The 25,306-nt window shown below is 37.5% G+C and overlaps 1 protein-coding gene across 4 annotated transcripts in view; it reads left to right on the top strand.

Moving 5' to 3' along the window:
• Positions 1-25,306, top strand: part of HOOK3 (hook microtubule tethering protein 3) — a 119,087-nt gene that overhangs the window by 91,153 nt on the left and 2,628 nt on the right. For 2 of the 4 annotated variants that reach the window (XM_059909495.1, XM_059909492.1), the window contains exon 22: positions 225-361. In XM_059909495.1, the coding sequence (XP_059765478.1) occupies positions 225-361 (137 nt within the window). Of the gene's footprint in view, positions 1-224; positions 9,910-25,306 lie in introns of those variants that run through there. The other 2 variants (XM_059909491.1, XM_059909494.1) reach the window with 2 other exon arrangements.

The raw sequence follows: 25,306 nt of genomic DNA, 5'->3' as shown, positions 1-25,306 counted from the left end.
TTATTGTAAATTCAGAAAATTAAGCCTTAATTTTTCCAAAAGAAGATTTGTACCTAATTGTTGGAACTTAAATGTCTCTAAGATTTTAATCTATCATGAGCAGAGTTAACGTTCCTAATTGTGCCTTATGTCGCCAGGTAACAAATTCTGTGCGATGAAATTTTCTTTTGTGAGAGTGTGTTCCATTATTTTTTCACTGATTACTTTTTTCCCGTGTTACGTAGGGAATGACTCTGCATAAAAAGGCGGCAGAAGACAGACTTGCTAGTACAGGTTCGGGGCAGTCATTCCTGGCGAGGCAGAGACAAGCCACCAGCACGAGAAGGTCTTACCCGGGCCACGTCCAGCCAGCCACAGCAAGGTAGACAAGTCCTGCCATTAGAATAAAAAACACACCGCATTCAAAGCATACTTCTGTTACATATAACATTTCAGGAAATTCAGCCAGCTTATATTTTGTCTGTATTTCATGTTACTATTTAGTTGTTTCTCATTTGAGGACTTTCTCTCTTCTGTATCTATAATGTTTTAGTTTCTTGGTCCTTTATTTTGTAGTCCTTTTGGTTCCTTTTAATGTGCCAAAATATTTTTAAATGCCCAATTAAAAGTGTTGTATATTAGTGTAGTACTTTTCTTTGTATGAAAATGTCCTTTCCCCAATGGTGTAGGCTTTGTAATGAATTAGATTTTCTGCCAATAATTGATATACAATTTATATTCTTTACTGTGCCTCTGTGTTACCATGCTTTCTAAGAATGTCTTTGTTTAAAGGGAATTAATCTTTTTATGATGTATTAATCTGTGTTTTCAATTGTTTTCCAAATGCACTTCAAATAACTTGCATACTTACTATGTACAATGGTTGGCAAGTGCACTTTTTGCAAAGACATAAATACATTGGCAGAGGTGCTAATCAGATCTTACCTAAGGCACCTGATAGAACTATTTAGAGGGAAAAACTGAGTTTTCACATTGTTTTATAGGAAATTAAATTTGTCCAAAGATTTGGAAACTATTTTTAAAACATAAATAGAATTTCATTATTTCCTACTATCTTATTTGCTGGCAGAAGTGAATGCACTGGTTAGGTTATTTGGGGAGAAGTTACAGAAGAAAAAAAATCAGGCAGTGTGTTCATTTTTTTTCTTTTTTTGGAATATCACAGTAACTGAGGATCAGATTCTAGCAATGGGCTGACATTTCGTTGCAACTGCCCTCCACATATAAAAGTATATAAAAGATGTATTTTTTATATACTTATGAGTCATAGGTGGCCTTACCTTTGGGGTAATTTCCTTGTTGACTTGCACCTCATTTGTCTTACTTATTCCTTAACATAAAACCTTCTATTTCTCAATAATTCCTAATACTTAACATCTTAGTATCAGTCGTTAGGATCAATAAGTGACTTCTTGTGTCTGATGTTATGACAGGTGGCTGTCATATTTTTTCTTAATTCTATGTACTAGTCTAAGAGTTTGCTACTGAGTAGATTCTCTTGGGTATTTGGTTGCCCCAAAGTGCTTACATTTGTTGACAGATTATAAACTATGTTTATTTACATTGATGAATGGCTGTCAAGTAATAATGATTGTAAAGCACTTTGACTATATAAGGTGCTATATAAATGCAAGATATCATTCATTTGAACATGAAATGTCTCTGCCTAACTTTCCATATTGGCCCCAAATTATATTTAAGTTCCCCTCCAGCCTTTTTCTTGCACCATAGCCCATAGCCCAGTAAAGCAAAAATTTACTGAAATTAGGTCGATTATTTGTTTGTTTTTGGTTTTGGATAGGTCACCTATTAAGAAGATTTTATTTCATATACTTGCTATTTAGAAGTTCAGGTTTCGTTTAGTTTTGTGTATTAAATACAAATGAGTAACTTTAAATCAAGCTAAACATAATCAAGAATTTTCAGAAACTCTATTCCAGTGTTTGATTTTAAATCCTTATTTCCTTTTTTATAAGAAGTTGACCTAAAGACTGTTTTAGGTGTTTTCATTTGTCCTCAGAAACCGTACTTGAAGAAAGGTATTAGAATATACACAGAAATGACTCCATGCATTGTGCTAAGTTTTTGCATTAAGTACAGAAGTCTGAGCTCAGTGTGAGTGCTTCTGCCTGGTAAGAAGAAAAGCAGGAAGACTTAGTAGTAGTGGAGAGAACCAGCGAGTGGAATGCATCATGGGGTTTCAGGAGGGCAAGCAGACCTAATCAACATAGAAAGTTTTGAGAATGAAAGATTAAACATGATTTAAGATGGGTAACCCTCCCACACCTCCACCCCTCCCCGTCCCTTTATTTCACAAATCAGAGTAAGGATCCAACAGTTTTAAAACAGGGCATGAACACTAACCTTGGTAAAATTAAAATTATTGGGAAATATACCTGCAAAATAAGATAGATGAAAATCAGAGTCCATGAGCTGTTTATTAAATGGATTATATCCCATGAGAGAAGAGGTTTTAATTTTAGTTCTCTATTTACTGTCCCAGCCCTGGTCTCCTACCCACCCCCCTGCTCAGATATGTTTCTCTAAATGGGAGAGGAAAGTGCCAAGCTTTAAGAAGGAAGTTTTCCATCTTATTTTTCTTCAGCATGCCGTTATTTTGGTGTTTACGTTCGTAAGTTTCACTCACCTTTACAGTATCTTTAAATTTTAGTATATTGCTTTCGTGCCATAGCAGAAACTTTATTTCTAAACATTCTGTGATTTTTTTAAAAAACCAGGAATAGAACTTGGCTGTCCCAGTGCGGACCCCGTCTCCCTTGCTCAGCTTTGGACAGGATTTGTAAATTCCTCTTTCTCTGGTGATGACACTGGGCACACTGTGGACTCAGCACAGAGTTACTGCGCTAAGGTTGGGGTTGAGCCGTCACCCCCTGTCTGAGTTCTTGTGAACAGAAAGCTTATTTTCTGTTTTCCCTCTAACCAGGGTGAGAAAATACAGAGTTAATAACTAAAGACTACAAAAGCATGAAATTTATATTCTGTAGTGTGTATTTAAGAAGTTTGTAATGGGGAAAAAAATCCAGCAAATATTATAGTTTACCGCATCTTAAAAAGAGAGTAAATAATACAGCTGTACGTTTCTTAAAAGAACTTGCAAAAACCCGATCATACCTTTTTTAGTATTTGTCTGATTATTTAATAATAACTAAGAAAAAGAAGTCCCAAAACAAAGGCTCCATTTTCTAAAATTGATCAGCATTGAATTATTTCTGTTTGATGGCCCAGCCTGGTAAAATTGGCTAACAAGATGATTTATTATAATAAGGATAATACTGTCCGCTGTTATTTTGTTACGGTCTTACTGCTTTGTCTGTATGATAAAAGCTCAGTTGTACAAACTTGAGCTAAATGTTTCCAGTCAGAAACATCAGCCCATATATATCAGCAGTCTTCAGCAAGGCGTGAAAACCGGTGCTGTGCAAACAAACCAGCAGTAAGTGATTGTGAGGGGAAGGGGGATTTAGGTTGAAGAAAAGGTGCATTTTATTTTTGAGCTATTTTACTCACACTTCCTTTTCAACTGCAGTTTTATTTATTCATATCTAATGATATGAAATATTTTGTAGTGTCTCTTGCTCTCCAACAAGCATTCATCTTTTAAAGATAACACCGTGTTGAAAACTTGAAAATCTTTATTCTGATATAAGAATTTTCTTGAAATAAAATTCTAAATTTTTGAATTTATCCTAACTCCCTGCATTTAATCTCCAGTGGTCCAGATCTCAGACTCCAGGAGTGTTACACTTTTCCCCAGTTGGAACACATGAGGTTTATCTGAAAAAGCGTCCACAACCCACAGATAGTGTAAACCTAGTTAGTTTACAGCTACCGGGATAAGAACCTGTGATCCTAAAGGGAGAGGAAGGTGCTTGGCATCTTGCTTTTTGCTAGGGGCAAAATAACAACATGCTTCTTGTTATCTGTTCATTAAACTATGGGAGCATGTTTTGACTTTTTATCCTTGTATTACAAAGTGACTCTTTGCCTAGAAATGGCTGTTGAACTGATGTAGGATTGTACTCCTTAACAGTGAGTAGGAGTCCTACCCTTACAGGTAGGAAGGACTGTACAGAACAAAATAAGATGGGATCTCAGAATCTTTGAAAATTATTTTAGCATGTTTTTAAATTTTTCCCCTTTTATATGTTAAAAGGGTTTTTCCATTCAATAATGATAATCTCTTTTCCTATAGTCCCAGCTGTCAGAATGGCAGCTTATTTTAGTAGATGTGCAACCAACCCAGTTTCACTACATTTAGAAAGCAGTTTCAGAGCTTATTCTTTGTAACTATAATGATTCGAATATTTTGTATCATGAAGTTTTTATATGAGGGAGGCCATTCTCAATGTATCTGTCATCCAGTTTTTTACTTTGTATAAAGTATATTTAAATAATAATTGGTGTATGTTTATTTTATGGAAAAATTTGAAAATATTTTAGTGTCCAATTTAAGCAAGATAATTTTATTGTTCTAAAGTTGTGCAATAAATACTGTTTCTTTCTCAGAAGCCTAAAAAACATAAAATAATTTGCTACTGACACAGCTAATTTCTGCCCCTCCCCATCCCCCTAAATCACAGAAGTATCAATATTTATCTCCCTTTTTATAAAATGAAGAACGGCACAAATATGATGACATCCATCTCTTTTAAATCACTGATTATGTTCTTGGAAAATACGTACTGATAATTTTGTTTTTAAACAGCCTTTTATCAATCCAATTCCCATGTATTTATAAATATAAAAACTTTAAAACTTATATTTAATGTTATCTTGAAGTATGCTTGAATTCTTCACACTGCACTTAAAATGATAGAGAAAGGGACATTAGTTTACTTGAGAAATAAGAGGCCCGAACCTAATTATGGCAAGTATATGAGTTTTAGCAGTTGCGGTCTATGGATGTTTCCTAACAATTCTATTTCAGCAATTACGTCTCTCTTCAGTATTTTTCTGCTTTCTAACATTTTCCAATAATATTCTGTGAGATAGGTTTGTATGCTGTATATAAGTGAACGTAGAAATCGGAAATTAACCGAAGGCTGTCAAGGCAGATCCATTCCCAGTGAGTAGAATCGATTATCGGAAAAAGAAGAGGCCTAATTTTGAACAAATATCCAGGCAGATAGAAGTGCTAACACTGTTAAACCTATACTTGTCTTAACAAATGTTCCTAAAGTAATAGTTTGCATAAAATCTCCTGATCTTATTACATGATCATTCAATAAGAAAGAGTAGACAAAAAATAACTTATATTCTAATTGTCCTTCCCTTCAGTGGAGATTAACTGGACACCCAGTATTAACTGTACATGGTTATGAGTGGAGGGGAAAGCATCTATTTTCATTTTGAAACTGTTAACCCATTACTAAATCTAAGATAGTGATTTAAAGCCATGAGGACAGGATGATCTGATGAGATGGGAAGAAATCTGTGGTGGCTGAAACTCACTACCAACTTCCTAGCAGTTACCTAGGTCCGCTGCTGTGTCTAGTTTGCAAACCATGTCTCCCTTAATTATACGTAGTAGCCCCACAGAAAATTTTGTTTAAAATGAAGACAAGAGTAGACTTTATATATATGTGTGTGTGTGTGTGTGTTTATATATTCAAGGAGAGCCTTTATATACCTAATACATTACTGCCAGGCTCTGAATTAGATGTTTAGGGTCTGCAGATGAAATCATCAGAGAAGGTGTCCGTAGCCTCAAAATTTAAGGACAATGGGGCTATCAAATATCCTAAATTATATTGACTCAGAGCTTAAAAGAATAATTAAATATCACGAGAAGAGCAATCTCAAAGTGAGAAAAAGAAAATTACCAAAGCATGCTGAGGCTTTAATGTGTGTGGGAGACTTCTGCGCAGGCACCGTTGCCTTAGAGATCTCTAAATTGACAAAGGAAAATAATTTGATTAGCATTGATACTGTAAAAGTTATAAAAGGGACTCATGTTTATTCTCGGTGTATTTGTCAACCTATGGACAGTGAGTACTGTATATATATTCTATAGTGTGCTTATTTCATAGATGTCACTGTTAGAGATGAATGTCTTAATATTATTTACTACTTCTACTCACTTATGTATTATTTATACTTTACTGCAAGATTCACAGCACTTTACTAATATTAGATAATTATTTTCCTTCTACCTTTCTGTGGTATTTTCTATTTACATCTTTTCCACTGGGGTTCTTTTCCTTATTTTGGAACACTCACTAAGAAAAATGTAAAAGATTGCCCAAATAAATAGACTATGTACTGTTCCTGAAATGTTTAAAGTCAGATCTGAAGTTCTAAGTTTAGAACTCTATTTGAAGCTGGGTTGGGGCTACTAGGCATGAATTACATTTTATATTTCACATTAATAAGACTCGTAAGTTAGTACTCGTGAAGCCAAGTTCTCTCAAATGCAGACACACTTAAAACTTTTTGTTGAAAACAAAAGTTGCATTAATACAAAGTAAACAGTCTTCTGGTTCATCAGAAGATGCTCTTACCTTCCATTTACCTGTCTCCTAAAATACAAACCTGCAAACTGTCCTTCACTTTCATAGTTTCTTCAACATTGCATGTACTCAAACACAGGAGAAACAAAGCCAGGTTCCAGGAGCTGTGAAGTCCAAGAATCTGGAAAGTGGTGGGGGTGAGGTGATGGGAAAAGGCAGACACTAACAAGGGCAGGATGCTACAAAAATAGTCTGAGTTCTACTATAACGTATGCTTTATGAACATTGCTTCACAATGGTGTGTTAGTTTCTGCTTTATAACAAAGTGAATCAGCTACAGATATACACACGTTCCCATATCTCCTCCCTCCTGCATCTCCCTCCCTCCCACCCTCCCCATCCCACCCCCCCAGGCGGTCACAAAGCACCGTGCTGATCTCCCTGGGCTATGCGGCTGCTTCCCACTAGCTATCTATTTTACATTTGGTAGTGTATATATGTCCATACCACTCTCTCATCAGCTGATTCTTTTGAGAGATGCTTTGAGGAGTCAGGACTCTCCCGCTTGTACTTGAGTATATCTGCGTTCCAACCCGAGTCAAAAGAGAGTGAGATATTTGTTGTTACGTAAACACCGACACAAATGATTGCTGCCAAATAGGGAGATTTGCTCGTAAGAACTGTCTCTTAAAGTTTTTTATTTTGCGTTTCTGGATGAGAGAAATGCTTTTATGGTGTGAAGAGTTTCTGTAGTGCTTTCTTCTGCGTTACCCCTCCCCTGCTCTGCTGGTGTGCTTGGCGTGGGCAGGTCACCTAGAAGAGAGAAGCACAAATAGAGAAGGCTAGACTCTGACCTTTGAGGGAAGAGCCGCTTTTTATCCTCCCCGAGTAAAAAAGTAAAAATGAAACACACCTGTACACACACACACACACACACACACACACAGTCACACTCACACACAAGGACGAAATGGTAAGTGGGTAAGTCACCTTCTAAATGTCTTTAGCATCCGTTGGCTTCTTGTTAATCTAGTTAAGAGTAGATTCTAGACCTGCATTGTCCAATTCACTAGCCAGTTCACAGCCACATATGCTAATTTAAATTAAGTAAAGTGAAGAATTCAGTTCCCCAATCCCCCAGCCACATTTCAAGTGCTCAGAAGCCACCCGTGGAAAGTGTGTTACCATTCTGGACAGCACAGATATAGAACATTTCCATCGTTGCAGAAAATGCTTTTGACAGTGCTGTGGTGCCCAAAGAGAGAATAAGGACAAAATAAAGATACTCGGTTGACTTATGATACTCTTGGATTTTACCGGCATCATTAAAGAAAGCTATTTTTCTTATAAAAATTAATACCAGCCCTTTTAAAAGACGCTGGAAAAATCAAAACCCCATTCTTTGAAACTAGTTTTCAATGTATTTTTTAAACAGATTCTTAGTACTTTACTTTTTAAGTGATATTATTAAATAACTTCATAAATCATAACTTAGTATCTTCAGGTTTTTTCCTTTTTTAAGTAGTCTTTTAAAATTGATGATACATCGTTTCTAACATTTATCCAGCAGAAACTGATGAATGCTTAACTTACTTACAAGTAAAAGTTGATAAACATCATATCCCTCTGTTTTGTTACCTTTAAATCTTTCTATTTTGTTACTTTTAAATCTGTATAGATCTAAGGAGAGTTGCCAACAGTTTTTTTGTTTCTGCCCCTAAAATCACACTTGATCATCTTCTACCTTAAAGGTATATCAAGATCCAAATAGTTTCTTTGATTTTCTTCATAGTTTCTTGCTCTTAATTACTTAGATTATAAAGCAAATTAAGTTTCATGTGTGAAGCAAAGATTTTATTCCAGCAACTTAATGAAACATTTTTTTAAGATTTATTAATTGACTTGGCCTATTACTAAAGTGCTTAACGTAACTAAAAGGATCTACACAGATGCATCTTTGAATTTTTTAGTGAATGTAAGAGACTAATCGTAACTCTTTGGAGTCAGCTTGGTACTTAGTGAAAACTATCCCGTTAGGCAGTCAGATGCTTTCCTCTTTGTTTTTAAATTTTTTAATCAAGCTGCAGACTTGATCCAGTAGTGTCAAATTCCAGGCAACTATAATGAAATTCTTATTGTTATTCAAGTACAGATGAGTAAATGGTGTGATTTGAGTTTGTTTTATTATTTTCATGGTGGTCTAATTTAATGTGTGTTCTGCAGAGACTCATATTACTAGTTAAGGGAAATTTTCAATATGCTTGAAATAAGAAAGAACATGCTAGTATAAATACAGGAAATGACTGTACACAAATGCCAATCAATCATTTGGGGGCTTTTAATTTTTTTAATAGTAGTCTTTTGGTTTTTTAATAGCCTTAGTTATTTAAAATTCAGATGCACTGAAATGCCATTGCTGTCACTAGCTGTTTACAGATTATGTGTAATTCATAAAGTTTTGTACTCAGAAGAATAATTTCCAGGTTTACTCTTGTTTTGCAGTTTTCATGTTTTGACAATTGCCCCACCGTTTATAACACCCAATTTCTAGTTGTGTAATGAATGGTAAAATTCAAACATATCTAATTTAATAATTTGCCTTATTTTGATTAACAAATTCTATCAAAGATTTGGGGATAGAAAGAGGCTTTTTTCCCTGTAGTATTTTTTGAGCTTTTCAGATGCGCTGGAAACACCTTAGTCCATTGGAGGTGGGGCTGTGCTGGTTACACTCCCAGCTCCAAAGCCTTACACTCGTGTCTCAAGTATTACTGATTGTTCTGTGAAGTGTTAGTTTGATATTTGACATTGTAGTTATCCACCTTGCAGTTTAGCCTTTGCAAAAAGGATATTGCCAGGTATGTTCTTATTTCTGGTTGACTATTGAATTCGTAATTTCATGATTTCATTCTTAGTCATAATCCAAAAAGGAAATCCACGTGGGACTCTAAATTTCTCTCTCACCTCACAAATGGAATCAATACAGTTTTAACAACATTGTACATAAATGGCATCCAAGCAGTTTTCCATCTGTTTACCGAGTTTACCAATCATTTACTCTGTGTTAGACTTGTGGGTTTTCTCACTATTTTTCTGAGGTAAATGACTTGTGAGAGAGCCTCAGTAAGAAATTTTCACCAAAATCTAAAAAATGTAAAGTCCAAGAAATCACCAGAAGACAGATTTTTAATTTTTTGAAATCTTATATTGTATTTCCTTTTGATATCACTTATTCATTTTAATTTTATGACTGCCAACTTGTTATGGTATTAATTATATGTATATGTTTATATGTATGCATATAGTATATGTATATGAAGAATAAAGTTAAGATTTGGTCAAACTATATTTTCCCATTCAAGTACAAAAATGTTTTCAAGGCTGCAGGAAGTGTACAGTTGTCATACAAGTTGTAAATAAAGACTTGTATAAAAATTCAGCTTAGATTTTTTTCTGCTCTTAGGCCGTACAAACACATGTTTAATAATTGTCTAATAGTATCCATCCGCTTGCCATACTGTCCTGTCAATTTAGATATTATGCCACTGACTGGCTGTAAATCAGGAATAGTCTTTGAGTTTTTTCCCAGTACCTAGGATAAGTTTTGTTTTGATTTAGGCTGGTTCACAATGTGTGTAAGCTGACTATCCAAAGTTCTGAGGGATAAAAGGTAAACATGGCTTCTCCCCTCTTACCACAGACAGTCCAGCAAGAACCAATGGTAGGTACTTACATTCTTTCACAATATAAGGCATTATTGTTGAAGCATCCTATTTAGGCCATAGATGCCCCTTTTCATGCCTGTAGACCCTTAAAATTCACCCTTTTCCCCCACCTCCACCCTAGACATGATTGAAATATGGCATCTTCAGTGTCACGTAAAGTGGCAGCAGCAGTGGAGAAATCGATTATACTTACATTAAAATAATTCCAAAGTGAAGTTAGCACCAAGATTTAAAAACAAACAAACCTAGTATGCATGTAGCCAAAATAGTGCCCACTTTAATGTGCATTTAATCTGACATTCTAATGTCAGAAAGAGAAATGTAAGTGTTCTCCCCTCATTAGCGTGGAGATAACCATATTAAGTTTAGCCTTTATTGAGTGTCTGCCCTGGGTATTGAATGTTGAAGCAAAGGAGGAGGGGATGAGAAGGTAGGTAAATCACAAAAATTAAAGCAGCTGCCTTGAAATAGCTGTGTGATCAAATGGGGCACAACACAGGAATGTTCCCACCTAGAGTGTGTCCCAGCCGGAAGCCCCTGGTCGGCCTTGAGTGCCATTCTGGTCATTCCTGCAGCGCACTACTGCACAGTGTCGTGGGTTTAACGATGATGTGCTCTCCTGGGGCTCTCCTGGGGCTGGGTACAGCCCCAGCTGCTCTCTGTCAGGCCCCTCATTCGCTCCCAGCTAGGTGATGGCCGAGGCTAGAGTCATCCGAAGACTCTTCTCACATGTGGTACCCAGACTGGTGTGGACAGAGCGCCCAAGGGTGATCAGGCCGCTCCCCACACAACCTCCCGACGTGGCCAGCTGGACACACACAGTGGAGTCGCGGGGGAGAGGGACTTCCTAGATGCAGCTGGCTTCCCCCAAGCAGGAGTAGTGAGAAACCCTGCGGAAAGCTCCAAGTCTCGTCAGCACCCAGCCTTGGAAACTGCACAGCATCAGTTCTCTTATTAGTCAGGGTTGTCACAGATAAGACCAGGTCCAAGGGGCTGACCCTCCACCTCCCAGTGGAGGAATGACCCACTTACCACAGCTGCATTGTCTGGATTCAGAGAGAAGTAACACTTCTGCCGTGAAGATCATACTCCTGAAATCAGGATATCTCCCCGTCTTCTAATCCCTGTGCCAAGCACACCCACAGGGGTGCAAAACCACCAGGTACATAACTACACTGTGAACAAAAGCTGAAAAGTTTGAAGCCACAAAAACATGCACTTCTTTTAACAGGTGTCTAATTGTATTGTAACATGAGCTATAAAATGTTTCTCCTCCCTACTTCGGCAGTTAATTTCTGAGACTGTATTTTAAGGGAATTGTCCAAAATATGAGTGTCTCTGTGTAGTGAGATGAACTCTCCGTGTTCCTAGCCAAAGTCCCCCATTTGTACGATGGCTTCTCCTAAAGGACTTGTTTCCAGAGATTTCTCCCACTTCCCGGTCTGGTATTTTCAGGTTTTTCTGCTCTATTGAATCATTCCTATTAACATACAAACATGCTGTTATTTCTCATATCTTCGACCTGTCTTTATTAATGAATTATTGTTAATTTTTAAACTGCATATCCTTTTAAAATTTATTTATTTTATTTATTTTTGGCTGCATTGGGTCTTTGTTGCTGCACGTGGACTTTCTCTAGTTGTGGCGAGCGGGGTCTACTCTTCATTGCGGTACACGGGCTTCTCATTGTGGTGGCTTCTCTTGGTGCGGAGCACAGGCTCTAAGCACACGGGCTTCAGTAGTTGTGGCACGCAGGCTCAGTAGTTGTGGCGCATGGGCTTAGTTGCTCCGCGGCATGTGGGATCTTCCCAGACCAGGGCTCGAACACGTGTCCCCTGCATTGGCAGGCAGATTCTTAACCACTGCACCACCAGGGAAGGCCTAAACTGCATATTTTAAGCGTGCAGTTTAATAATTTTTGAGATGTATATACTCATGATGAACCCATCACAACGATCAAAATAATGTGCATATCCATCACCCCAGAAAGTTCTCTCAGGCCCCCTGGTAATTGCTCCAGGCCCTCCCAGTTCCCCTACACCCACCCGTATCCCTGGACAACCACATCTGCTTTCTGACACTGTAGACTACTTTGTGTAGTTAGTGTACAATTCTGTGTAAATGGAATCCTGCAGTATGTACTCATTTTTGTCTGGCAACTTTTACTCAGCATTATTTAAGGTTTGTCCACATTATGTGTATCCATAGTTCATTCCTTTTTATTGCTGAGTGGTATTTCACTGTATGGATATGCCACAGTTTGTTTATTCATTCGCCTGCTCATTAGCATTTGAGTGCTTCCAGTTTGGGGCTGTCACAAATGAAGCTTTGTATGGGCGTGTGCTTGGGTGAACACCTGGAGTGGAATGGCTGGGTCCCATGGTAGGTTTAGATACTATTCAGTACATTTATGCTTATTACCAATTTTGGCTTAATTTTTGTATATGGTGCAAGTGCAAGGTATGGATTGTAGGGGTTTTTTGTTTATTGGGGTAGGCATATAGAATGATCCAGCACCATTTGTTGAAATTATCTTTTCTCCACTGAAATGCATTTTACAACTTCGTTGAAAATCAGTTGTCTTTATGAGTCTTATTTCTGGATGTCAGCTGTTACACTGATCTGTATCTTGACACCAGTAATACCCCATCTTGATTATTGCAGCTTTAAAGAAGTGTTGAAGCCATGTAATGTAAACCCTCCATCTTTTTTCTATTTCAAAGTTGTTTTAACTGTTTAGGTCCTTTGCATTACCTACCATATGAGTTTTAGAATCAGCTCATCAATTTCTACAAAACAAAACCTGCTGGGATTTTGACTGGGATTGCATTAAATCTATATATCAACTTGGGAGAATTAACTTAATATTGAGTTTTCCATCCATTTATTTAGGTCTTCTTTAATTTCTCTCATCAGTGTTTTATAGTTTTCAGTGTACATGTTTTTCATATCTATTGTCAGATTTATCCTAAGTATTTCTTTTTTTTTATGCTGTTGTAAATGGTATTGTTTTTTAATTTTAATTTCCAGTTTCATGCTAGCACATAGAGATGCATTTGAACTATCTTTTGGTTTACTTAATTTTCTCTGTTTTTTTTTGTTTTGATTTCTATTTCATTGATATCCATTCTGATCTTTATTATTTCCTTTCTTCAACTTACTTTAGTTTTCATTTGCTCTTTTTCTAGTTTCTCAAGGTAAAAACTGAGGTTATTAGTTTAAAACCTTTCTTATTTTCTACTATAGGCCTTTAGTGCTAAAAATTTCCTTCTCATTACTACCTTAGCTGCATTGTACAGATTTTTATATGCTATGTTTCTCTTCTCATCTAGTTCAGAATATTTTCTGATTTTCATTTTCATTTCAGCTTTGACTCATGGGTTATTTAAAAGTGTGTTATTTACTTTTTAGGATTTGAGGATTTTCCAAGAACTTTTCTGTTAGTGATTTCTAATTTAATTCCATCATAGTTAGAGAACATGTTTTGTATGGCAGGAATCCTTTTGAATTTATTGAGATTTGTTTTATGGCCTAGGATAATGTCTATCTTGGTAAATATTTTGTGTGCACTTGAAAAGAATTTTCAAGAATTCCGCCGATGTTAGCTGTAGTGTTCTATAAATGTTGATTAGATGAAGTTAGTTGAGAGTGCGCTTTAAGTCTTCTAGAGCATTACTGATTTTTCTATCTACTTTTCCTATCAGTTATTGAGAGAGAGATGTTGAAATCTGACTATAATTATGGACTTGTCTATTTCTGCTTGTAGTTTTTGCTTTATCCATTTTGAAACTATTATTAGGTGCATAAATTTTTATACTCAATACGTCTTTTTGATGAATTGATTCACCCTTTGTCATGAAATGATCCTCTTTATCTCTGCCAATTTTCTCTAATCTAAAATCTACTTTGTTATTGTTATAGACACTTCACCTTTCTCCTAATTAATGTTAATATGTCTTTTTACATCTTTGTACTTTTTCTTTCATCTTCTTATTTTTAACTTACTTGTGTCTTTATATTTAAAGTGGATTTCTTGTAGGGAGCACATATTGGGTCTTCCTTTTTATCCAACCTGACAATCTCTGCCTTTTAATTCTGTCTTTAAGCCATTTACATTTAGTATGATTATTGGTCTGATTAGGTTTAAAATTTACCTTCTTGCTATTTGTTTTCTATTTGTCCTCTCTATTCTTCATTCCTTTTTTTTCCGCCTTCTTTTGGAACAACTGGGTATTTTTTATGATTCCATTTTATCTCCTTTGTTGACTTATTTGTTATAACTCATTTGTGTTATGTTAGTGGTTGCTTTAGGATTTATAGTATACTTCTTTAATTTATCACACTTCAATTTCAAGTGATATTATACTCCTTCAGGTATAATAGCATAAGAACCTTCAGTATTATACTTCCATTTCATCCTTCTAGACTTTATGCTAGTACACTTTAATTCTACATTTGCTATAAGCCCACAATACATTGTTGTTTTTACTTTAAGCAGTGAATTATCTTTTAAAGAGAATTGTATAATAAGAAAAAAATGGCCTTTTGTATTTTCCATTACAGTTACCATTTATGGTGCCTTTTTTCTTTTGTGTACATCCAGAATTCTATTTTGTATAATTTCCTTCTGTTTTGATGGATGCCCTTCAGTATTTCTTGTACTGAAAATCTACTGATGATGAATTCTTTCAACTTTTATATATCTGAAAAAGTCTACTTTGCCACCATTTTTGAAAGAAATTTTCACTGGGTGTTTTCTTTCAGTTGTTTAAAAGGTTGTTCCACTTTCCTTTACCTTGTATTTTTTCTGTATTAGTTGTCTATAACTACATAACAATTAACCCAAAGTTGGCTGCATAGAAAAACATTTTTTTTTGTTTAAGAATGCAGTTGCAGCCTAGCTGGTGCTTCTGGCTAAGGTCTCTCACAAGGCTGCAGTCCAGGTGCCTGCCAGGGCTGTAGTTATCTTGAAGCTGCACTGGGGGAGGATATACTTCCAAGTGTACTCACATAGCTGTTAGAAGGCTTCAGGTCCTTACTGGTGGCCAGAGACATCAGTCCCTTGCCATGTGGACCTCTCTATAGCACAGCTCACAACATGGCAGTTTGCTTCCCTCAGGGTGGGGACTCTGAGAGACATAAAGATGGGGGGAGGGGGGAAACATGTTGGAAGTCACAGCCTTGTAACCTGACATGACATCCCATCCTTTTGCTGCTTCTCATGATACATTCTGGGTTCACTCTGGCTTATGGCATCAGAAGACATGTACTAGGAGGCTGAGAGCACAGACTTCAGAGCCAGACCACCTGGTTCAGATTCTAACTGCACCACTTTACTGACTCTGTAACCTTGGACAAGTTATTTAACCTCTCATTATCTCTGTCTCCTCCTGTGTAAAATGAGGATGATAGTAGTAACTACTTTATAGGGTGAGAGAGTTATACACGTGAAATAAGAGAACAGTGGCTGACTCATAGTAAGCACTGTGTGTGATAGCTATCACAATTCACAGCATTTTTTTGAAGAACAAAATATTGGAAACCAGCTATATACATTCATGTTTTGGAGAATAGACAAATGTATCATTGTCATACAATTGTATGCTATATAACCAATAAGAGGATCTAGATCTGTTATAATAGAGACAGATCACAGAAATAATGTTGAGTGAAAAAAAGGCACATTAAGTTTTAGACACTTTGACTATGACAGTATGTTAAATTTGTAATTTTTAATTAACAGACTTTTAATATCAAAAAAATCTAATGAATATAAAATTCTGTTTATATAATCCCAAATTTATTTATAACCCTGTCAAATTATATAGCCCTATATATACATGTCCTTCCATGCCTGTGTATACACATCTATGTCATTCTTGTTTCACTTTTCCATACAGTGGGCTTGGCATAATTTTCATGTCAATGCTATTTTTTTTGCAGAACAGATTTCTATAAGTGGGACTAGGATACTCAGTTTTAGGACTAACCATTATCTGAGTCTTCAGTGAGTCATAACCTTTTTGCTGGTAGAGGGTCTTGCCTGGATGTTGAAGGCTGCTGACTGATCTGGGTGGTGGTTACTGAAGTTGGGGTGTCGGTGGCAATTTCTTAAAATAAAACAACAGTGAAGTTTGCCACATCCCTTAACTCTTCCTTTCGTGAACAATTTGTAGCATGCAGTGCTGCTTGATAGCATTTTACCCACAGTAGAATGTCTGTCAAAATTGGAGTCATTCCTCTCAAACCCTGCTGCTGCTTTATCAACTCAGTTGATGTCATATTCTGAATTCTTTGTTGTCTTTTCAACAATCATCACAGCATCTTCACCAGGAGTAGATTCCATCTCAGGAAACCAGGATCTGTGGTTGGCTGCACCCACAGATGCAGAACCGGGGATGCTGAGAGTTGACTCTAAGATTATATGCGGGTTTTCTACTGCACGGGAGTCGGCACCCCAACCCTTGGGTTGTTCAAGGGTCAAATGTAATTATTTTTTCCTTTGGGCTTTTGGTTTTAGTCTCGTGTTTTTCACCATTTCACTCCAATTCTGTTTTCCTCCTTAAAGTATTTTTTATTGTAAAATATAATACAAAAACAGGAAAGTACATAGTACGAACATGTAGTCTTACAAGTTGTCATATAGTGAACAACAATGTAACCGCATCCCGGCAGGATTAAACATTGCAAGTGCCTGAGAATCTCCACACATTTCCCTTCTCAAGCTCCTCCTTCCCCAGAGGTAACCACTAGCCTGACTGCTATGGTAATGGTTCCCTTTTTTGTTTAGGGTTTTACCATTAAGTAAAAACAACATGGTATGACGTTGCCTGTTCCTAAACTTTGTGTAAATAGAATTATACAGTCTGGCTTCCTTTGCTCAGCATTTTGTTTATACAGTCATCCTTGTTATCATATGAGCTCCAGTTAATTTATTTCATTTTTGCATATAATTCCATTATATGACAATATACATTGTACCCTTGATGAGTATTTTGGTTGTTTCCAGTTTGTGGCTATTCCAGACAATGTTGCCAACATTGTTCATATTTTCTGACGCATCAGAGTATGCGTTTCTTTGGGGACGTACCTAAGAATAGACTTACTGGGTCATTAGGATAGGTATCTTCAACTTTCCTACATAATGCCAAACTTTTCCCAAAGCAGAGTAGTCATTTGGAACCATCAAGCTTTTTCATTTTTGCCAATGTAATGGGTGGGTAGTGGTATATAAAAATGTCTTTAATTTGCATTTTCCTGATTACTGAGATTGGTCACTTTGTCATGTATTTATTTGCCATTTGGGTTTCTTCCTTTGTGCAGAATATGTTCCAACCAATTTGCTATTTTATTCTAACTCTAAAGGCTGGAGATTTCCTCCTATATTATCATCTAAGATATTTATCTTTTGCATCTCATATTTCAGTATATAGTATGAGGTAAGGATGTAATTTTGTTCTTTCTTTTTTTTTTTCTGGTATTGATGCCTAATTGTCCCAGCACCATTATTCAGAACACTAGATTTTTCTCACTTCTCTGCAGTGAAGGTTTTGTCAAGTCTCAAGCATCCATATATATTCATAGATATGTTTGTGAGTTCTCCACTGTGTTCCATTACTTGCTTTGTCTATTTCTTTGGCAATATCACACTCTCTTAAATCACTTCAGCTAAAGTATTAGAATTAATAGAAGTTAGGACTTACCAGGTGGCGCAGTGGTTAAGGATCCACCTGCCAGTGCAGGGGACACGGGCTCGATCCCTGGTCTGGGAAGATCCCACATGCTGAGGAGCACCTAAGCCCGTGCGCCACAGTTACTGAAGCCTGTGCGCCCTAGAGCCCACGCACTGCAACTACTGAGCCCATGTGCTGCAACTACTGAAGCCCGCGCGCCTAGAGCCTGTGCTCTGCAACAAGAGAAGCTGCCGCAATGAGAAGCCCATGCACCGCAATGAAGAGTAGCCCCCGCTCGCCGCAACTAGAGAAAGCCCGCGCACAGCAACGAAGACCCAACAGAGCCAAGAAAACTTAATAGAAGTTAGGAAAGCGGCTAGATATTAAAATCAATTTTACTTATGTATACCAGAAACAGAATAGACAACTGTAACAGCATACCTAGAAGCTGTAAAACCTCATGAGAGACAAAAAACTAAATAAAAAGAGATATGCCATGTTCACGGATTGGAAGATTTAATATACTAGAGTCGTCAGTTATCCCAACATTGATCTACAGCTTTATTACAATCCCAATCAATTTCAATGAGATGGTGGTTTGTTGGTTTGTTGTTTTGAATTTTATTTTATTTATTTTTTAAACAGCAGGTTCTTATTAGTTATCCATTGTATACATATTAGTGTATACATGTCAATCCCAATCTCCCAATTCATCCCACCACCACCCCCCCACCCACCGCTGCTTTTCCCCCTTGGTGTCCATACATTTGTTCTCTACATCTGTGTCTATTTCTGCCTTGCAAGCCAGTTCATCTGTACCATTTTTCAAGGTTCCACATATATGCATTAATACACGATATTTGTTTTTCTCTTTCTGACTTACTTCACTCTGTATGACAGGCTCTAGATCCATCCACGTCTCTACAGATGACCCAGTTTCATTCCTTTTTATGGCTGAGTAATATTCCATTGTATATGTGTACCATATCTTCTTTATCCATTCGTCTGTCAGTGGGCATTTAGGTTGCTTCCATGACCTGGCTATTGTAAATAGTGCTGCAGTGAACACTGGGATGCATGTGTCTTTTTGAATTATGGTTTTCTCTGGGTATATGCCCAGTAGTGGGATTGCTGGGTCATATGGTAATTCTATTTTTAGTTTTTTAAGGAACCTCCATACTGTTCTCCATAGTGGCTGTATCAGTTGACATTGCCATCACCAGTGCAAGAGGGTTCCCTTTTCTCCACACCCTCTCCAGCATTTGTTGTTGGTAGATTTTCTGATGATGCCCATTCTAACTGGTGTGAGGTGATACCTCATTGTAGTTTTAATTTGCATTTCTCTAATAATTGGTGATGTTGAGCAGCTTTTCATGTGCCTCTTGGCCATCTGTATGTCTTCTTTGGAGAAATGTTTATTTAGGTCTTCTGCCTAAATTTTTGAATTGGGTTGTTTGTTTTTTTAATATTGAGCTGCATGAGCTGATTATATATTTTGGAGATTAATCCTTTGTCCGTTGATTCATTTGCAAATATTTTCTACCATTCTGAGGGTTGTCTTTTTGTCTTGTTTGTAGTTTCCTTTGCTTTGCAAAAGCTTTTAAGTTCCATTAGGTCCCATTTGTTTATTTTTGTTTTTATTTCCATTACTGTAGGAGGTGGATCCAAAAAATCTTGCTGTAATTTATGTCAAAGAGTGTTCTTCCTATGTTTTCCTCTAAGAGTTTTAGAGTGATGTTACATTTAGATCTCTAATCCATTTTGAGTTTATTTTTGTGTATGGTGTTAGGGAGTGTTCTAACTTCATTCTTTTACATGTACCTGTCCAGTTTTCCCAGCACCACTTATTGAAGAGACTGTCTTTTCTCCATTGTATATTCTTGCCTCCTTTGTCATAGATTAGTTGACCATAGGTGTGTGGGTTTATCTCTGGGCTTTCTATCCTGTTCCATTGATCTATATTTCTGTTTTTGTGCCAGTACCATACTGTCTTGATTACTGTAGCTTTGTAGTATAGTCTGAAGTCAGGGAGTCTGATTCCTCCAGCTCCGTTTTTTTCCCTCAAGACTGCTTTGGCTATTTGGGGTCTTCTGTGTCTCCATACAAATTTTAAGATGTTTTGTTCTAGTTCTTTAAAAAATGCCACTGGTAATTTGATAGGGATTGCATTGAATCTGTGATTGCTTTGGGTAGTATAGTCATTTTCACAATATTGATTCTTCCAATCCAAGAACACGGTATATCTCTCCCACTGTTTGTGTCATCTTTAATATCTTTCATCAGTGTCTTATAGTTTTCTGAGTACAGGTCTTTTAGCTCCTAAGGTAAGTTTATTCCTAGGTATTTTATTCTTTTTGTTGCAATGGTGAATGGGATTGTTTCCTTAATTTCTCTTTCTGATCTTTCGTTGTTAGTGTATAGGAATGCAGGAGATTTCTGTGCATTAATTTTGTATCCTGCAGCTTTACCAAATTCATTGATTAGCTCTAGTTGTTTTCTGGTAGCATCTTTAGGATTCTCTATGTATGGTATCATGTCATCTGCAGTGAGAGTTTTACTTCTTCTTTTCCAATTTGGATTCCTTTTATTTCTTTTTCTTCTCTGATTGCCGTGGCTAGGACTTGCAAAACTATGTTGAATACTAGTGGTAAGAGTGGACATCCTTGTCTTGTTCCTGATCTTAGAGGAAATGCTTTCAGTGTTTCACCATTGAGAATGATGTTTGCCGTGGGTTTGTCGTATATAATCTTTATCATGTTAAAGTAGGTTCCCTCTATGCCCACTTTCTGGAGAGTTTTTATCATAAATGGGTGTTGAATTTTGTCAGAAGCTTTTTCTGTATCTATTGAGATGATCACATGGTTTTCCTTCTTCAATTTGTTAATATGGTGTATCCCATTGATTGACTTGCGTATATTGAAGAATCCTTGCATCCCTGGGATAAATCCCATTTGATCATGGCGTATGATCCTTTTAATGTGTTGTTGGATTCTGTTTGCTAGTATTTTGTTGAGGATTTTTGCATCTATATTCATCAGTGATATTGGTCTGTGATTTTCTTTTTTTGTAGTGTCTTTGTCTAGTTTTGGTATCAGGGTGATGGTGGCCTCATAGAATGAGTTTGGGAGTGTTCCTTCCTCTGCAATTTTTTGGAAGAGTTTGAGAAGGATGGGTGTTAGCTCTTCTCTAAATGTTTGATAGAATTCACCTGTGAAGCCATCTGGTCCTGGACTTTTGTTTGTTGGAAGATTTTTTAATCACAGTTTCAATTTCATTATTTGTGATTGGTCCTCATATTTTCTGTTTCTTCCTGGTTCACTCTTGGAAGGTTATACCCTTCTAAGAATCTGTCCATTTCTTCCAGGTTGTCTGTTTTATTGGCATGGAGTTGCTTGTAGTAGTCTCTTAGGATGCTCTGTATTTCTGCGGTGTCTGTTGTAACTTCTCCTTTTTCATTTCTAATTTTATTGATTTGAGTCCTCTCCCTCTTTTTCTTGATGAGTCTGGCTAAAGGTTTATCAATTTTATTTATTTTCTCAAAGAAGCTTCTTTTAGTTTTACTGATCTTTGCTATTGTTTTCTTTGTTTCTATTTCATTTATTAATGCTCTGATCTTTATGATTTCCTTCCTTCTACTGACTTTGGGTTTTGTTTGTTCTTCTTTCTCTGGTTCCTTTAGGTGTAAGGTTAGATTATTTGAGACTTTTCTTGTTTCTTGAGGTAGGCTTGTATTGCTATAAACTTCCCTCTTAGAACTGCTTTTGCTGCATCCAATAGGTTTTGGATCATTGTGTTTCCTTTGTAATTTGTCTCTAGGTATTTTTTGATTTCCTCTTTGATTTCTTCAGTGATCACTTGGTCATTTAGTAACGTACTGTTTAGCCTCCATGTGTTTGTGTTTTTTATGTTTTTTTCCAATAGCGTTGTGGTCGGAAAAGAGGCTTGATACAATTTCAATTTTCTTAAATTTACCAAGCTTGGTTTGTGACCCAAGATGTGATCTATCCTGGAGAATGTTCCATGTGCACTTGAGAAGAAAGTGTAATCTCCTGTTTTTGGATGGAATGCCCTATAAATATCAATTAAATCTATGTGGTCTTTGTGTCATTTAAAGCTTGTGTTTCCTTATTAATTTTCTTTTGGATGATCTGTCTGTTGGTATGAGGTGCTAATATCCCACACTATTATTGTGTTACTGTCGATTTCCTCTTTTATAGCTATTAGTAGTTGCCTTAATGTATTGAGGTGCTCCTGTGTTGGGTGCATATATATTTATAATTGTTCTATCTTCTTCTTGGATTGATCCCTTGATCATTATGTAGTGTCCTTCCTTGTCTCTTGTAACATTCTTTATTTTAAAGTCTATCTTATCTGATATGAGTATTGCTACTCCAGCTTTCTTTTGATTTCCATTTGCATGGAATATCTTTTTCCATCCCCTCACTTTCAGTCTGTATGTGTCCCTAGGTCTGCAGTGGGTCTCTTGTAGACAGCATATATATGGGTCTTGTTTTTTTAACCATTCAGCAAGCCTGTGTCTTTCGGTTGGAGCATTTAATCCATTCACGTTTAAGGTAATTATCGATATGTATGTTCCTATTACCATTTCCTTTAACATTTGTTGTAGAGCTGGTTTGGTGGTGCTGAATTCTCTTAGCTTTTGCTTGTCTGTAAAGCTTTTGATTTCTCCATCGAATCTAAATGAGATCCTTGCCGGGTAATCTTGGTTGTTGGTTCTTCCCTTTCATCACTTTAAATATATCATGCCACTCCCTTCTGGCTTGTAGAGTTTCTGCTGAGAAATCAGCTGTTAACCTTATGGGAGTTCCCTTGGATGTTATTTGTCATTTTCCCTTATTGCTTTCAATAATTTTTGTCTTTAATTTTTTGTCAATTTGATTACTCTGTGTCTTGGCATGCTTCTCCTTGGGTTTATCCTGCCTGGGACTCTCTGCACTTCCTGGACTTGGGTGGCTATTTCCTTTCCCATGTTAGGGAATTTTTCAACTATAATCTCTTCAAATATTTTCTTGGGTCCTTTCTCTCTCTCTTCTCCTTCTGGGACCCCTATAATGCGAATGTTGTTGCATTTAATGTTGTCCCAGAGGTCTCTTAGGCTGTCTTCATTTCTTTTCATTCTTTTTTCTTTGTTCTGTTCCACGGCAGTGAATTCTGCCATTCTGTCTTCCAGGTCACTTATCTGTTCTTCTGCCTCAGTTATTCCGCTAGTGATTCCTTCTAGTGTATTTTTCATTTCAGTTATTGTATTGTTTATGTCTGTTTGTTTGTTCTTTTAATTCTCCTAGGTGTTTGTTCTTTAATTCTTCTAGGTCTTTGTTAAACATTTCTTGCATCTTCTCAATCTTTGCCTCCATTCTTTTTCCGAGGCCCTGGATCATCTTCACTATCATTATTCTGAATTCTTTTTCTGGAAGGTTGCCTATCTCCACTTCATTTAGTTGTTTTTCTGGGGTTTTATCTTGTTCCTTCATCTGGTACATAGCCCTCTGCCTTTTCATCTTGTCGATCTTTCTGTGAATGTGGTTTTTTTTCCACAGGCTGCAGGATTGTAGTTCTTCTTGCTTCTGCTGTCTGCCCTCTGGTGGATGTGGCTATCTAAGAGGCTTGTGCAAGTTTCCTGATAGGAGGGACTGGTGGTGGGTAGAGCTGGGTGTTGCTCTGGTGGGCAGAGCTCAGTAAAACTTTAATCCGCTTGTCTGCTCATGGCTGGGGCTGGGTTCCCTCCCTGTTGGTTGTTTGGCCTGAGGCAACCCAACACTGGAGGCTACCCAGCTCTTTGGTGGGGCTCATGTTGGACTCTGGGAGGGCTCACGCCAAGGAGTACTTCCCAGAATTTCTCCTGCCAGTGTCCTTGTCCTCACAGTGAGACACAGCCACCCCCCGCCTCTGCAGGAGACCCTCCAACACTAGCAGGTAGGTCTGGTTCAGTCTCCTATGGGGTCACTGCTCCTTCCCCTGGGTCCCGACGCGCACACTACTTTGTATGTGCCCTCCAAGAGTGGAGTCTCTGTTTCCCCCAGTCCTGTCGAAGTCCTGCAGTGAAATCCCGCTAGCCTTCAAAGTCTGACTCTCTGGGAATTCCTCTTCCCGTTGCCAGACCCCCAGGTTGGGAAGCCTGATGTGGGGCTGAGAACCTTCACTCCAATGGGTGGACTTCTGTGGTATAAGTGTTCTCCAGTTTGTGAGTCTCCCACCCCGCAGTTATGGGATTTGATTTTATTGTGATTGCGCCCCTCCTACCCTCTCATTGCGGCTTCTTTGTATGTGGGGTATCTTTTTTGGTGAGTTCCAGTGTCTTCCTGTCGATGATTGTTCACCAGTTAGTTGTGATTCTGGTGCTCTCGCAGGAGGGAGTCAGCGCACATCTTTCTACTCCACCATCTTGAACCAATCACTCCACTGCCTTGTGCCTCTGTCTTACTTATGACTGGGCTCCACTCAGCCACTGCTTTACTGTCTGTTATGACTGTCCTGACCCAGCTGGGCATAGCCTCAGGTGCTTCGTGGTGGTGGAGCCAAAAGACAAACACAGGCTCCTGGTTCTGGTTCTCGATTAACCAGTCTTCATGTGCTCTCACCCTTCCTGCCCTCCCCTTCTGTTTTCTCCCTCTCTGTCTAGCTCACAGGTTTCTAGTACTAGCTCCTGGAGTGCAACCAGGGCCCTGAAAGTACCAACCTCCCTGACTGTACCCAAGAGAGAAAATGTTGAAGCTTAAAGAGCATTGGGGGAAGTTGAAAGCTCAAGCGTTTAATACAATCCCCAGGCACCTAATAATTATCAAACTTATGGGTAAATCTCTGGAAGAGTGCAGTCAAACTGAGAGCATCATGTAGCTAGTGACAGCCATACCAATGAAAAGCTCATATCAATAATTCCTAAAAAGTCAAAAATAGATGATGAATCATACGCATGAACGAGGTAAATTTTGTGATAGGTAAAATATACCTCAATAAAAAACTGATGAACAATTTGCACTACAACTTATATCACTTGTTAAGTAGTTTTATTTACACACACATTGTGATTTAGTTTATTTGTACAATAAATGGTAATTTTAAAAAAATTGTTCATTGATTGGTTGATATCTGTATTTAGCACAACATACTGATTGCTGATCAACCCTGCCTATGCTCTCCCACTAGCGTTGTGGCATCTTAACATCCCCAGGAACCCTGATGACAAAGCAGCAGTCTGTACCGTGGACTCATTGAGCCGTCATTTTCAACCTGGGCTGCACCTTAGAATTATGGGGGGAGCTTTTAAAGTATGCTGATGCCAAGCCCTCAGCCAATGAAATTAGAATCCCTGAGGCTTGGGCTTAGTCACTGGAGTTTCATTAAAACTGTCCACGTGATTCTAAGATGCAGCCAGGGTTAAGAAATACTGGACAGAGGAAGGCACCCTTTGAAACTGGGG

This window comes from Balaenoptera ricei, chromosome 21 (assembly GCF_028023285.1).
Source record: "Balaenoptera ricei isolate mBalRic1 chromosome 21, mBalRic1.hap2, whole genome shotgun sequence".
NCBI lineage: Eukaryota > Metazoa > Chordata > Mammalia > Artiodactyla > Balaenopteridae > Balaenoptera > Balaenoptera ricei.
The sequence above is the reverse complement of the archived record's forward strand: the minus strand, read 5'-3'. Positions and strand labels throughout refer to the sequence as shown.